Below are 13,722 nucleotides of genomic sequence, written 5' to 3' on the forward strand. Positions count from 1 at the left end.
AATGGCAGATCTGGGAAACTTGACACTTGTTTAGTAGCTGGTGGTAGAATGTGAATGGTTTTGAGAGATTATTAAAATAATATGATGAGACATCTTTTGGCTCCTTTGCTTTTCTTGTGCTGTCCTCTGCAAATTAACTTTACAAGATGTCTACTGCTGACCTTTAGGCCCATTCCTCTGGGAGTCCTTGGGACAGAGTAGGGACATGCCTCCTTTCACTTACCTAAGTAATATAAAGTCTTGAAGTGCTGAATTGGTGGAAGATCAAGGGCATTTAGGTCTGTTGAAACAGCTGGCAACTTACCTACTTCTCTTTAGTTACAAGACTCAGCTTCTGATTGTGTCCCCTGATACACATTCACTCTAAACAGCTATAGCCAATTCAAATACCAAAATAAACCCAGCAGACGTGAAAACAAGAAAGAAAGAAGACCCACTTCATACTAAATTGTTGAGCTAAATTTAACATTTATCAGGAACTTGAGCTACTTTAATGTGATGTAAAAAAACAACACAAGTGGGCTTTTTAAAAAGGGAATTGGGGAGGAAACTAACAATAAAGAAAGAGAAATTACGATTTTTGCTACTTTCAAAAATGGGAGCGGTGCCTAAAGCAATTCCCTTCTGCCAAGAATCTTTCCATTTCTTGAATTATGAGACATAACAGTTTATTGTCAGTGACTTGAAAAACTGCAGAATGACTGGGGGCTGGGTGGGGAGGGGAACAGTACTGAACAATAAGTGGCATTCCTTAGAATGTCAAGCTAGGACCATGGGGAAAACTATGATTAGTTAAAGAGCTCTCTCTGAGCTGAACCCCGACACCATCACCATTGACTTTGCCTTGGTCCTCCTTCCTTTCCTGACAAAGGGGCTTCTGAGAGCCAAGAGACTCTACTATCTGCTATCAGCCAGCCCTCATGTACATTCTAAATATAAAACTATTTAAATTAGCACTGTTATTATTTATACTTAGTACCATCTTAGACTGAAGTTTTTTTAGGCTAGAAGTTTTTTGGGTTTTTTTAGTGAGGCATTTGGGGTTAAGTGACTTGCCCAGGGTCACACAGCTAGTAAGTATTAAGTGTCTGAGGCCGGATTTGAACTCAGGTACTCCTGACTCCAGGGCCAGTGCTCTATCCACTGCGCCACCTAGCTGCCCCCGGCTAGAAGTTTTTAGGGAATATAGCCTCTTTTTTTAAAAAACAAAATTCGGTAGACAGGTGTTATGACAAAAGTACTAGTCAGACCCTTGATTGAAGGCCAAGGAGATTTTGTGCATAGCACATGGACAAAATTTGTCTAATTGTCTATACTGGATAATTGGTGGTATTTCATAAGTAAGTTTAAAATATTGCTTAGTAGCTGTCCTATATCTTTAAACCTGGATATATTCCCATTAGGAAAAGGCCTCTCTATCCCAGCCACTTTATTCTGGAGTGAAATTGGCTCATCATAGCCCTGGATAAGGATATCCAGGTTTACCTTCTTTCCACGTTATTGCATTGAGGGCTTAGTCTCGGCACTCCAGGAAAGGGGGAAGAACACGGAAACCAGTAGCCAATTCCTCCTGCATTGACGTAGACATCTACTATTAGTCTCAGGGTTGTGAAGCTTAAGGAAGGGAACTGGCTCCCTTTTCTCTTCCTTTGCCCTGACACCCGTTCCCCAGTTTGGCTGGACTGAGGCATTGACGCTTATATCTGCGCATATTAACCATTCTGGTGCTGCCACATGCTACCTAAGTGGCCTCATAATATTTATTAATCTTTATTGGCCTCACACCTCTTCTGTAAAATAAGGTGACTGAATTAGTTGATTTCTAAGGTCCATTTTAGCTCTAAACCTATGATGCTGTGATCTGTGCATACCAAAATCAACGTTCTAATTTCCTATATTGGTTAACAAGTAAGAAAACACATTTCAGCTCAAATATTTTTTTTTTAAGTGAGGCAGTTGGGGTTAAGTGACTTGCCCAGGGTCACACAGCTAGTAAGTGTTAAGTGTCTGAGGCCAGATTTGAACTCAGGTACTCCTGACTCCAGGGCTGGTGCTCTATCTACTGAGCCACCTAGCTGCCCCAGTTCAAATAATTTTTGAGTTCTTCTCTTTATGTTTTATAAGAAACCTTGACAATCTGAAGAAGAAAGATCCTGGAATTAGATTTCTTAACCAATGGCAAGGAACTCTTAGCCAATGACTAGAAACAAAGGCATTGATGGGCTACCTAGGGCAAACAGGGTAGGCTACTTGCTAAGGAAAAAATATCTTCAGTTTTGGTGGAGCCTGGAGCTGTGCTCAGACAGATGTTAGGACTGGAGCCTTGGGCTCTGACCAGCAGCTAAAGAGGTGATGAGTGGAGAGCTGCTCCAGTTCCGTTTCTGATTTCAAAACACCATTCAACTGGTTCCTTTTAGTGCGAGTTTTCAGCCAAAGGATATTTGCTAATATGAAAGAATCTAACATTAGATTTTAGTGTTTTATGGTTCTGTTGAGTTTATAAAAGGTTCTGTTTTGTTTTAAGTTAGTTTTTTATGAGAACAAATATTTCTAGACACTGGAAGAGATCAAAAAAGAAAGAGTTCAGTCCTTGCTCTCAGGGAGTTTACAGTTTTGTTGTAGAAACAAGATGAAAAAATATGGATTGACTACAGAACAGGGAGAATTATAGTGGATTTGGAATATAAGAAAACTTAGAAAGCAGTATATTGATGAAAACACATGTATGGGGTAGTAAAAGAGTGTCCAGAGGCTTAGGTTACACAGAGTAAAGGCAGGATCTGATTGGGGAGGGGTTAACCAAGGAGGCAAAACTTCTGATGGCATTGTAGCTTCATAGTTGATATGAATGAGACCTGACATTAACCATGGCCAATCTCATCTTAGCCATTTGCAGCTAACACTCCAGGAGGATTCAGGATATCCAACATCTCTTAATCTGTGAGCCTTGACTACTGGACCACTTCGAGGACTCGCACCTCCTTAGTGAGATAGTAGAAAAAGCCTTCATGCATTCAGAAATAACTTAGTACTTCTTTGACTCTTTTAAATTCAATTGTGAACTGTTTGCTCCTTTTACTTCACTATCATACTTCTCACATCTACACAGTCGAGGATTGATGGCATTTCATTTCCCTCCTAATCTTTTAAAGCTCAGAATTAAGGTATTCCTACCTGTTTCGTCTATTTGAGTCTTTATAAAATTCTAGCTTGAGACCAGCAATCCTTCCCCCGACTTTCCCCAGACTCTTCCTCCATTTCCTGGTTGAAAAACAAAGGATGAGCAATTCTGATAAAGTGTGGGTAGCCACAGGACAGGGAGGCAGCCTGGGAAATTAGCAGAGTTGCTGAGGTTAGTCAGGAAGCTTTTTCCAAGTAACATTGTAGAAAGGGTTTTATCCTCAGCAGCATTTGAACTGAAACAGACTCCTTTTAGAGGCAATGACAGTCTTCTCTCGCTCCCACAGTGTAGCCAACTGAGGAAGGAAACAGCTCTTGAAAGTAACCTACTGGGAAATACTTTATTCCTTGTTTTTTGCCTAGCTTCTTAGAAAGCTTTCTGATCTCAGCTATTCTCTAACTTCCCTTTTCTACTTTGAGTCTGTTCTTAATGTTCTGTTCCCCATTGCATTTTGTATTCCATCTCCTCTGACAGCAGCAAAATCCTTGTTTCCCCCGAGTTTGCCAGACTAAGACAGAAAGTTATAACCAGTCATCACAATCATAAGCAACATTAGTCATATTTTAGCTGAAATTCCTTCAAATTGGAGTTTTGTGACATTCCATGTTGCATTAATGTTGATTCAACATTTAGGGAGTAATAGGATTGGGTTACCCTCACCCCAAATATCCAGTCAGTTACTAAATCCTGCTGTTTCTACCTGTACAATATCTCTTGCATCCAATTCCTTCTCTCTATTCACAGGTTTGCCAACATAGTTTGGGCTCTCATCACTTTGTACCTTAATTATAGCTATGGTTTCTTAATTGGTCTCTTTGTCTCATCTCTTCTCACTCCAATTCATCCTCCACACTGATGCCAAAGTGATTTTTTTCCTTTAGCATAGATCTGACTTTGTCACTCCTCTTACACAACTTCAAAGGCTTTCTCTTGCCTCTAGGATAAAACACAAACTCTTCTGTCTAGCTTTTCAAGACACTTATAACCTCATCTCAATCTATCTTTCCAACTCTCCTGTACATTACTCTCCCTTCCACACTCTTTGATGCATCCAAACTGGCCTTCTCTGTTTCTTCTATTTCCATGTCCTTGTTCTGGATGACCTCCATGCCTGGAATGTACTTCCTCCTGAATTCTGCCTCACAGAATTCCTCTCTTCCTTTAAGATGCAGCCCAAGTACCATCATCTACATGATTCCTTTGGGGAATCTTTACAAACTACTAGTTCCTTTCTTCTCACACTATCTTGTATAGAGGCAACTAGGTGGTGTAGTATACAGAGTGCTAGACTTGGAATCAGATAGACCTGAGTTCTAATCCTTCTGTAGACATGGGCAATGTGACATTGGGCAAGTTTTTTAACCTCTCTCAGCTTCAGTTTCTTCATCTGTAAAATGGGGATGATAATTGCATCTACCTGACAGGATTTTTGTGAGAATCTAATGACATAACATATGTAAAGTACTTTGTAAGCCATAAAGCGCTATATAAATGCTAGCCATTTTTATTATTTAATGATTTTGTATTTATTTGTATTTACTCTCTCTGTCTCTCTTTGTCTCTCTCTGTTCTGTGTATACATATATGTATATATGTGTGTGTGTGTGTATATATATATATATGTATACATGTACTTATTGCCTTCCCAATATAATGTAAGCTCCGTGAGAGTAGGGACTGCTTCATTTTTGTATTTTTATTCCCTCTTGCCTGGCACAGTGCCTTGCATATAGTAGGTGCTTAATAAATACTTGTTGATTGACATTGTGCTACATTGTAGCATTACTGTTTCACCGGTAGTGTGTAGGATCTCTGAAAGCTTTAGCTATGGTGGAGTGGGAGCCAACTTGGGTTTTTAATGGATTGAGAGGTGCTTAACATAAACTTTGCTTGAGACTTAAGGGCCTTTCTTTGCATGTATATGCATGTGAAGGGAAATAATTGTATTTTTTTTCTTTCCTAGTCTTTTATTTGAAGTGCATACTACCATTTTGCATTGGTGCACACCATACCAATGGACCAGGAAAGCAGTACCAGAGAGAGTGTGGGTAAGTTTCTCTTCTGTACTAATCTTCTCACTTGTAAATGTTTTTAAGGTTTTTTCTTGTGTGGGAGACATAATTTTCCCCCAACTAGATTGTAAGCTCCTTGAGAGGAGGGGCCTGCTCCATTCTTTGTTTCTTTTGAATAATAGTGATGCTTTGCTTTTGTATAGCTCTTTTTATTTGTTCAGAGGGCTCTCATCCTGTTAGTTCACACCCCATTTTTGTCTGAGACATCACTCTCTGTATACAGTATATAATCAGTAAGTGTGATTGGCTGGTTGACTATAAAATATTCTATTATGAATCAAGAATGGGGAAAACTTTGCTCATTTTTTAAAAGAGGTTTGTCTGAATGGTTGGAGTTTTTGATCACTAATTTATATCAGTATCCAGGAATGTGTGTGAACAAATGCTTTAGTTACTTTAGACAAACTCATTTAGAGAGGATTGCCTACTGGCTGCTGATTTTTACTTCTAAGTGTTTACCAATGTTATATCATAATTCCTCCTCTTCACTCTGCTCCTTCCATCCTCAATCCAAGTTCAAAGAGGGAAAATAGGAAACATTCTCTTCACTATGAAAGTTTACTAGCCTCTATAAGCAAATAGAGATGTAGTACTTGTAGAACATAGGGGTCAAGTTAACTTTCTCTGACTTTCATAGGGAGTCATTAATAGACTTGGATTGGGATCTCACAATTTCTGGCCTGCTTTCTATAAGAAAGTGCTGATAAACACAGCTTTAGCTAATTAAAAAATAAAAACACCACCCCACATAAGAATCTAAATCTGTGATACATTGGAACTGAGTAGAGCTTGGATACAAACGGGTTCTGAGTACTGGAGCAGAGGAGATTTTACAGATGTAGCCATTCAGGAGCCATTTAGGAAACCAATTTTCGTATATGAGGACGTACATACAGCAAGAGAGACAACATCACACTGAATAATATTTTATAATTTCATAGAGATTGGATTGATTGGATTATACTGTAATTAACAATCATTTAGTTCTTAAACCAGCTGAGTTTAAATTATCAAAAAAATGACAGTGTAGATTTTTTTAAATCTAAGAAAATAAAATAAAATAAATTCAAAATTGGTGAAATAGATGTGACATTCATTTCCTCATGCACAGATGACATGCTTGTAAGGAAGGATATCATGAGGCAATTTGTCAAATGTCTTGTTGAAAATCAGGTATTGTCTTTGTCTTTTCCCTACTCTGTTAGTCTAATGATCCTATTTGGTTGTTCTTAGTTATGAATCCTAATTTCCATTTTTTTGTCCATGTTCTTTTAGCTTTTTCAGACTAATCAAAGAGTTTCCTGTGCATCCATATTTATAACTATGTGACACCCTTGCTCAAGGAGCACCAAGGGCTCCTATTTGCCCAAAGGATAAAATATAAGTACCTCTGTTTGACATTTAAAGCCCTTTGCAACCTGGTTCCAGCCTATTTTTCTAGACTTATTGCATTTAATCTCCTTCTCTAGTTCTGTTTTATATCCACACTTGTCTTCTTGCTGATCCTTTTACCCAACATTCCATCTCCTATCTTCAAGCTTTAGATCTGGTGATCTCTCATGACTGAAATATACCCTTCTAACTTTCGCCTCTTAGAATAGACATCTCCTATATGAGACCTATTCTGATTCTTTCCTTCTAGTCCCCCCAGGTACTAGGATTTCTGAAATTACTTTTTATTTATTTCATATATATTTTGTATATAATGATTATTATTATCATAGCTAGCATTTATGTAGCACCTCTTATGCCAGGCACTGTGTCAAGCAGTTTATAGATATTATCTCATTTACTTATCTGTATTCATGTTATTTTCCTTTCTTGTGTAAGTATCTTGACCACAGGAGCTCTTTCATTTATTTGTTTCTTCCTCCCTCTCTTCCTTTCTCCCTTCCTTCCTTCCTTCTTTCTTTCCTTCCTTTCTTCTATCTGTCTTTGTATCCCAGTTCTTAGCATATAGTAGGATACTTAATAAATTATTGTCAAATGAAGGAATGACTTGAGTCGTCAGAATTTCATTTTGAGAGCCTCCTGTTCTTCTTGATCCATTTTCCCTTTGAGAGGGGATGGAAACATCCATTTGTTTTTTTCTGAACCTTTTGAAATTTTTGCTCAAAAATATAAAAAAGCACATGCCAGACTGTACCTAGTATAATTGTCGTTGGCTATTATAAACTCTTAAGATGACATAGTTCTTGCAAGATTTCATTTTGCCAGCCAATTCTTCCTTGGTCAGAATTAAATCCAGAATAGCATTTCTCCTTCTTACTTCCTTTGCCTTTTGAGAGATAAAATTGTCAGTAGGACAAGCGAAGAATTTATCAGATGTTCTGAAACTTATAGTAGATCTGAAGGTAATTGAAGTCCCCCAGTCACTACAATATCTTGATTCTGTCTCAGTTTTTATCATTTATATTAGGAAAATATCATCTATATCCTGCATCTGGTCAGACAGTAGGATATTTCTAGCATAACAACATGTCTGTTTGTGTCTCTTATTTTCACCTAATACTCTCCAATGAACTCTTACTTGAATTTCCATGCAGGTATTTATTTTCTTTACATGTGCTGCTACTATGTCCCTTCTGTTGGATAGGTTTCCTTTAAGTAAGGTCACCTCTTCATTGTATATCCCAGTTATGAGTCCCATCCCACCAAATTTCAGTGATACTTCTGAGATCATATTTATATCCTATGTTAAAACTTCAAATTTTTTTATTATCTGCAAACATTCGTATATAGATAACTGAGGTCCTAAATGTTCTTTCCAGCTCTCTTCCCACTTCTCCTTTTGAATTGCTATGCATGTCTTCTACTCTTGTTCCTATTTCCATAACTCATGTCTTCTATTGTAGTCAGTCGTACCATTGAACCTGAGAAGCATAAAGCGAGAGGATGTGTAGTTCATCTAAAGGGTTGGGAAACTAAGACTGACATCTACAACTTTTGACTTCTTGGTAGTGCTCCATTCTCACTAAAAATGGCCACCCTCCTTTCCTCTTCCTGACTACAATACTCCCACATACTCAATATGGTCCATTTAGTAAAATTGAAATCAGTTCTTAATTTTTCAAAAGTGTATCTGGGAAGATGAATTATAGAGGCTGTTATTTAATTGTGAGGAAAAAGAAGCCTGGAATAAAACCTTGTTAGATGGAGTTTAACAGTAAAATTTAACTATGTGAATTGTAGTAGTTTGGGATCCTGTGGCCTCGAGGTGTTTATGTGAAATGTGTGTTTCCCCTTCATTTTGTAGTTATTGTTTGGCTGGACTGGGTGATGGATGATGGAGAAGGTAGTGTCTGGAAATGTGTTCAGAAGTGGACAGGAAGCCAAGAGGGGTCTCTGCCAGCACTTCCTTCCTGTCTACAAGAGAGGGAGAGGGAGGGCAACAACCTTGGCTTTCCTTTATCCTGAGAAAAATGTCACCAGGCCAGCTCTATTACAGGAAAAATGGTTTAATCTTTCCCCAAATTATAGTGTCCTTCCTTTCCTTTAGCTGTTAGGTTGGTTCAGGAGTCCCATAAGTAGTGAATCGGATGGAGAATTTCACTGGGTTGGAACAAACAATTCAGAGAATCTGTAATGAGGATGGAGAAATACAGATTAAAAAATATGGTGTGGGTGGACTTGAGGAGGAATTCATTTTTTTTTCTCTTTATAGTTTAAAGTTACATACCACAATAAGTCATCTTGCCCCAGTAGCACCAGACATTTTTGGTCTCGATACAATAGCATTTTTTAATAATCTTGCCAGAAAGGAAAAAGGGAATAGCAATTTTGGACATCATTTTTATTTATTCAGAACACAAAGGGCCACAGGCCAAACTTAGCCCAGATTTGCAGCCTCTGTGTAGTATCTGGTCAACAGTGTCCTCGAGGGAACTCCTCTTTGGAGGATGAAGTCTTTGCTTCTGAAACTGTGACCCACCAATTGTTCAGTGACAAGGGAGAATAAGGGGAGATTGAAAGGGGATTTAATTCTTTCTGGTGTAGCTCTTTTTTGATTTTAAAATTCAGGTGGATAGCGTTTTTTCATCATGAGTCCTTTGAAATTGTCTGGGATCATTGTGTTGCTCAGAGGAGCCAAGTCTTTCATAGTTGATCATCATTACAACATTGCTGTTACTGTGCACAGTGATCTTCCAGTTCTTCTCGCTTCACTTTGCATTAGTTCATATAGGTCTTCCCATGTTTTTCTGAAACCACCCCCCTTGTCATTTCCCATAGCAAAATAGTACTCCATAATAATCATATGCTATTATTTGTTCAGCCATTCCTCAAATGATGAGCATCACCTTGATTTGCAATTCTTTGCCTCCACAAAAGGAATTACTATAATTATTTTTGTACATCTAGGTCCTTTCCTTTTTTTTTTTTTTAATCTGTTTAGGATATACACCTAGTAGTGGTATTGCTGGCTCAAAAGGTAGGAATGGTATTATAGTCCTTTGGGTCTAGTTCTAAACTTTTCTTCAGAATGGTTGGACCAGTTCACTACTCCATCTGTTTTTTCCTCATTTCTTCCACATTTGTCATTTCTTATAGGTGTGAAGTGATACCTCAGAGCTGTTTTAATTTGGCTTTCTCTAATCAATAGTGATTTAGAGCTTTTTTATATGACTATAGATAGCTTTGATTATCTTCTTCTGAAAATTGCCTGTTTATATCCTTTGACCATTTATTACTTGGGGAATGGCTCTTATTTTTATAAACTTGACTCAGATCTATATTCAATATATATGTTTGAGAATTCCTTTATCAGAGAAACTTGCTATAAATTTTTTATGATATTACTTCATTGTCTATGGTATGTTTTAATTGGGTCTTTTTTTGCTTTTGGCTTGTTTAAGATCATGATTATTACTCCTGATTCTTTATAGTTTAATTGAAACATATTAAAATCCATTCTGCTATCTACTTCTGATTTATGGGTGAACTCATTCCATTCACATTCATAGTTAGAATTACTGTGTTTTTCTCTTTTTTTTTTAGCGAGGCAGTTGGGGTTAAGTGACTTGCCCAGGGTCACACAGCTAGTAACTGTTAAGTGTCTGAGGCCAGATTTGAACTCAGGTCCTCCTGACTCCAGGGCTGGTGCTCTATCCACTGAGCCACCTAGCTGCCCCTGAATTACTATGTTTTTCTATCCATCCCATTTTCTTCTTTTCTTATTCTCTCTCTTTTTATCCTGTCCTTCCTCAAAAGTCTATTTCACTTCTTTTCTTTTTTTTCTTTTTTCTTTTTGTCTATTTCACTTCTAACCATTGCCTCCTTTACTCTGTCCTCCCTTTTATTGTTCCCATCCCCCACTTCTTTCTTTATCCCTTTTCCCACCTATTTCTCTATTGGGTAAGTTACATTTCTATACATAACTGAGAGTATGTCCATATGTACACACACACACACACATATATATATATCCCCACCATTGAGAGTGGTCATTTGCCTGCCACCACCCCACCACCCCAGTCATTTTCCCTTCCATTCTAAAAACTCTTTGGTGTGCACCTCTCTTACATGAGAGAATTTTCCCTATTCTATCTCTCCCTTCCCACTTCTCCCAGTGCATTCCTCTTTCTCACCCTTTTTTTTTTTGAGATCTTTTTAACATAATGGACTTACACACATGCCTTCTATGTAAACTTCTTTTAACTGCCCTAATAATGATAGAATTCTTAAGCATTACATGCATCATCTTCCCATGTAGGAATGTAAGCAGTTTAATTTTATTAAGATACTTATGATTACTCTTTCATGTTTACCTTTTCATGCTTCTCTTTGAATGTCAGATTTTCTATTGAACTCTGGTCTTTTCATCAGGAATGCTTGAAAATACTCTTTTTCATTAAATATCTATTTTCCCGCTGAAAGACTATTCAGTTTTGTTGGGTAAATTAGTCTTGGTAGTAATCTTAGCTTTTTTGTCTTCTGGAATATCATATTCTAAGTCTCCCACTCTTTTAACAGGGAAGCTGCTAAATCTTGTGTGATCCTGACTGTGGATCCATGGTATTTGAATTGTTTCTTTTTGGCTGCTTGAAGTATTTTCTCCTTGACCTGACATTTCTGCAATTTGGCTATAATATTCCTGGAGTTGTCATTTTGGCATCTCTTTCAAGAATTGACCAGTGTAATATTTTACATAATCATACATATATAACCCTTTGCTGATTGCTTGCCTCCTCAGGTAGGAGTGACGGGAGGGAGGGAAGGAGGGATAAAAATTGGAACCAAAAACTATAAATAAAAATGTTTATTACATTAAAAAAGTGACCAGTGGATTCTTTCCACTTCTATTTTACCTTCTGGATCTAAGGTACTAGCCAGTTTTCTTTGATAATTTTTTGGAATATGATGTCACGGCTCTTTTTTTTTTTTGATTATGGCTTTCAGGTAGTTTAATACTTCTTAAATGATCTCTCCTGGATTGCTTTTCTAGGTCAGTTGTTTTTCCAATGAGATATTTTACTTTTTCTTCCATTTTTTTTCCTTTTTTTTTCTTTTACTCTACTTCATTGTTTCTTGGGGGTCTCATGGAGTCATTAGCTTTCTTGCCCAATTCTAATTTTTAAGGAATTATTTTCTTTAGAGAGATTTTGTACCACTTTTTCCCTTTGATCTATTTTGCTTTTCAAGGACTTCTTTCTTTGATGAATTTTTGTGCCTCCTTTTACCATTAGGCCAATTCTGATTTTTAAGGTGCTTTTTTCTTCAGTATTTTTTTATGTTTCTTTACCAAGCTGTTAATTGTCTTTCTATAATTTTCTTGTATCACTCTCATTTCTTTTGTCCAATTTTTCCTCTACCAGTCTTATCTCTTCCTTTAACTTTTCTATAATTTTCTTGTATCACTTTCATTTCTTTTGCCCAATTTTTCCTCTACCAGTCTATCTCTTCCTTTAACTTTTCCAGGAAATCTTGTTATGTTTGATCGAATTAACATTTTTATTTGAGGCTTTTTTGGGTAGCTGTTTTCGTAGTGTTATCTTCTTCTAAGTTTATGCCTTGGTCTTCCCTGCCACTTTTGTAACTTTTTTTTTTTTTTAGGGTGGGCAATGGGAATTAAGTGACTTGCCCAGGATCACACAGCTAGTAAGTGTCAAATGTCTAAGGCTGGATTTGAACTCAGGTACTCCTGAATCCAGGGTCAGTGCTTTATCCACTGTGCCACCTAGCTACCTGTAGTAACTTTTTATGCCCAAATTCTTTTTTTTTTCATTGTTGTTGTTTGCTCATTTTTCCCCGCCTATTTTTTGACTTTGAACTTTATATTAAAGTTGGCCTCTGCTCACTTCAAGGTGGAGAGACACTGTCCCAAGTTTCAGGCTATTTTGTGCTGCTGTTTTGAGAATATTTCTGGACATATGCAAGTTTTTGGTGTTTCCAAGGTAGTGTGATCCTGGGAAAGGTGTAGTCACTGCTTTCCTGGTCTATGCTCTAGTGTTTGTAAAGGAAGGGTACCTGGTTTTCTACAGTTGCACGCATTAGTCCTCTTCTCTGCTTTGATACTGTGGCCAGGGCCTCTCCTCCCTTGTGACCAACCCCCAGCACTCCTCTCTGCCTTGGAACTTTAACCCAGAACTGTATATTGGCAAAAGAGTTGCCAATCAGCATTAGCTCTACCCAATGCCAGCAAAGGGTCCCCTGTAATCTGCATCTGAGTGGTTGTCTGACTCCTTTACCATCTCTGAGCTGAGAACTCCTGAAGCTGTTGGTACTACTTGTAGCCACTGTTGCTGCCACTGCTTGTGTGGGCTTCAGACAGGCCTCCACCCTGGTGTCACACCATTTTTCTTAATGACCTAAGTTTCCTTAAACTGGAAAAATGTTTCACCCTGACCTTTGTTGGCTATGGTGCTCCAAAATGTGATCTGAGGAGTTATTTTAAAGTTGTCTGAAGGGGAATGTTGAGAGAGTTCAGCTGGGTTGCCTCTAATCTACTATCTTGACCCTTCCCCTCCCCCTTCCTCATTTCTTGCAGCACAATAGTATTCCATCACATTCATATGCTGTTCTCTAATTGATGTTTACTCCCTCAATTTCTAATTCTTTGTAACCACAAAAAGAATTGCTGTAAATATTTTTGTACATATGGGTCCTTCTTTAGTCATCACAGTTAGATTTCAAACATAATATTCTCAACTTTCTTTGATCTCTATATTGTATAGACTTCATAGTGGTATCACTAGGTCCAAGGGTATGCCCAGTTTTTTCGGCATAGTTAAAAATTACTTCTCAGAATGACTGAACTAATTCACCCACAGCATCTCTAGCATTTGTCATTTTCCTTTTTTTGACAGTTCTGTAAATCCTAATGGGTGTGAGATGGTAACTCAGAGTTGTTTTTATTTGCCATTTCTCTAATTATTAGGTTTTTAGAGCATTTTTTCCAATTTTCCTGAGTAGTTCTAATAGCTTTCCCTTTTTATATAGCGGAATTCAAAGATTTTTTTATTTTGGACTGAT

At 37.6% G+C, this 13,722-nt stretch overlaps 1 protein-coding gene across 1 annotated transcript in view; it reads left to right on the top strand.

Moving 5' to 3' along the window:
* The window catches only part of EXD3 (exonuclease 3'-5' domain containing 3), a 422,505-nt gene that overhangs the window by 93,853 nt on the left and 314,930 nt on the right, over positions 1–13,722 (top strand). Inside the window, exon 3 of the mRNA XM_043985843.1 lies at positions 5,145–5,229. Within this exon, the coding sequence (XP_043841778.1) occupies positions 5,196–5,229 (34 nt within the window). The 5' untranslated portion in view covers positions 5,145–5,195. The remainder of the gene's footprint in view (positions 1–5,144; positions 5,230–13,722) is intronic.

Source organism: Dromiciops gliroides, chromosome 2 (genome assembly GCF_019393635.1).
Source record: "Dromiciops gliroides isolate mDroGli1 chromosome 2, mDroGli1.pri, whole genome shotgun sequence".
Classification (NCBI taxonomy): domain Eukaryota; kingdom Metazoa; phylum Chordata; class Mammalia; order Microbiotheria; family Microbiotheriidae; genus Dromiciops; species Dromiciops gliroides.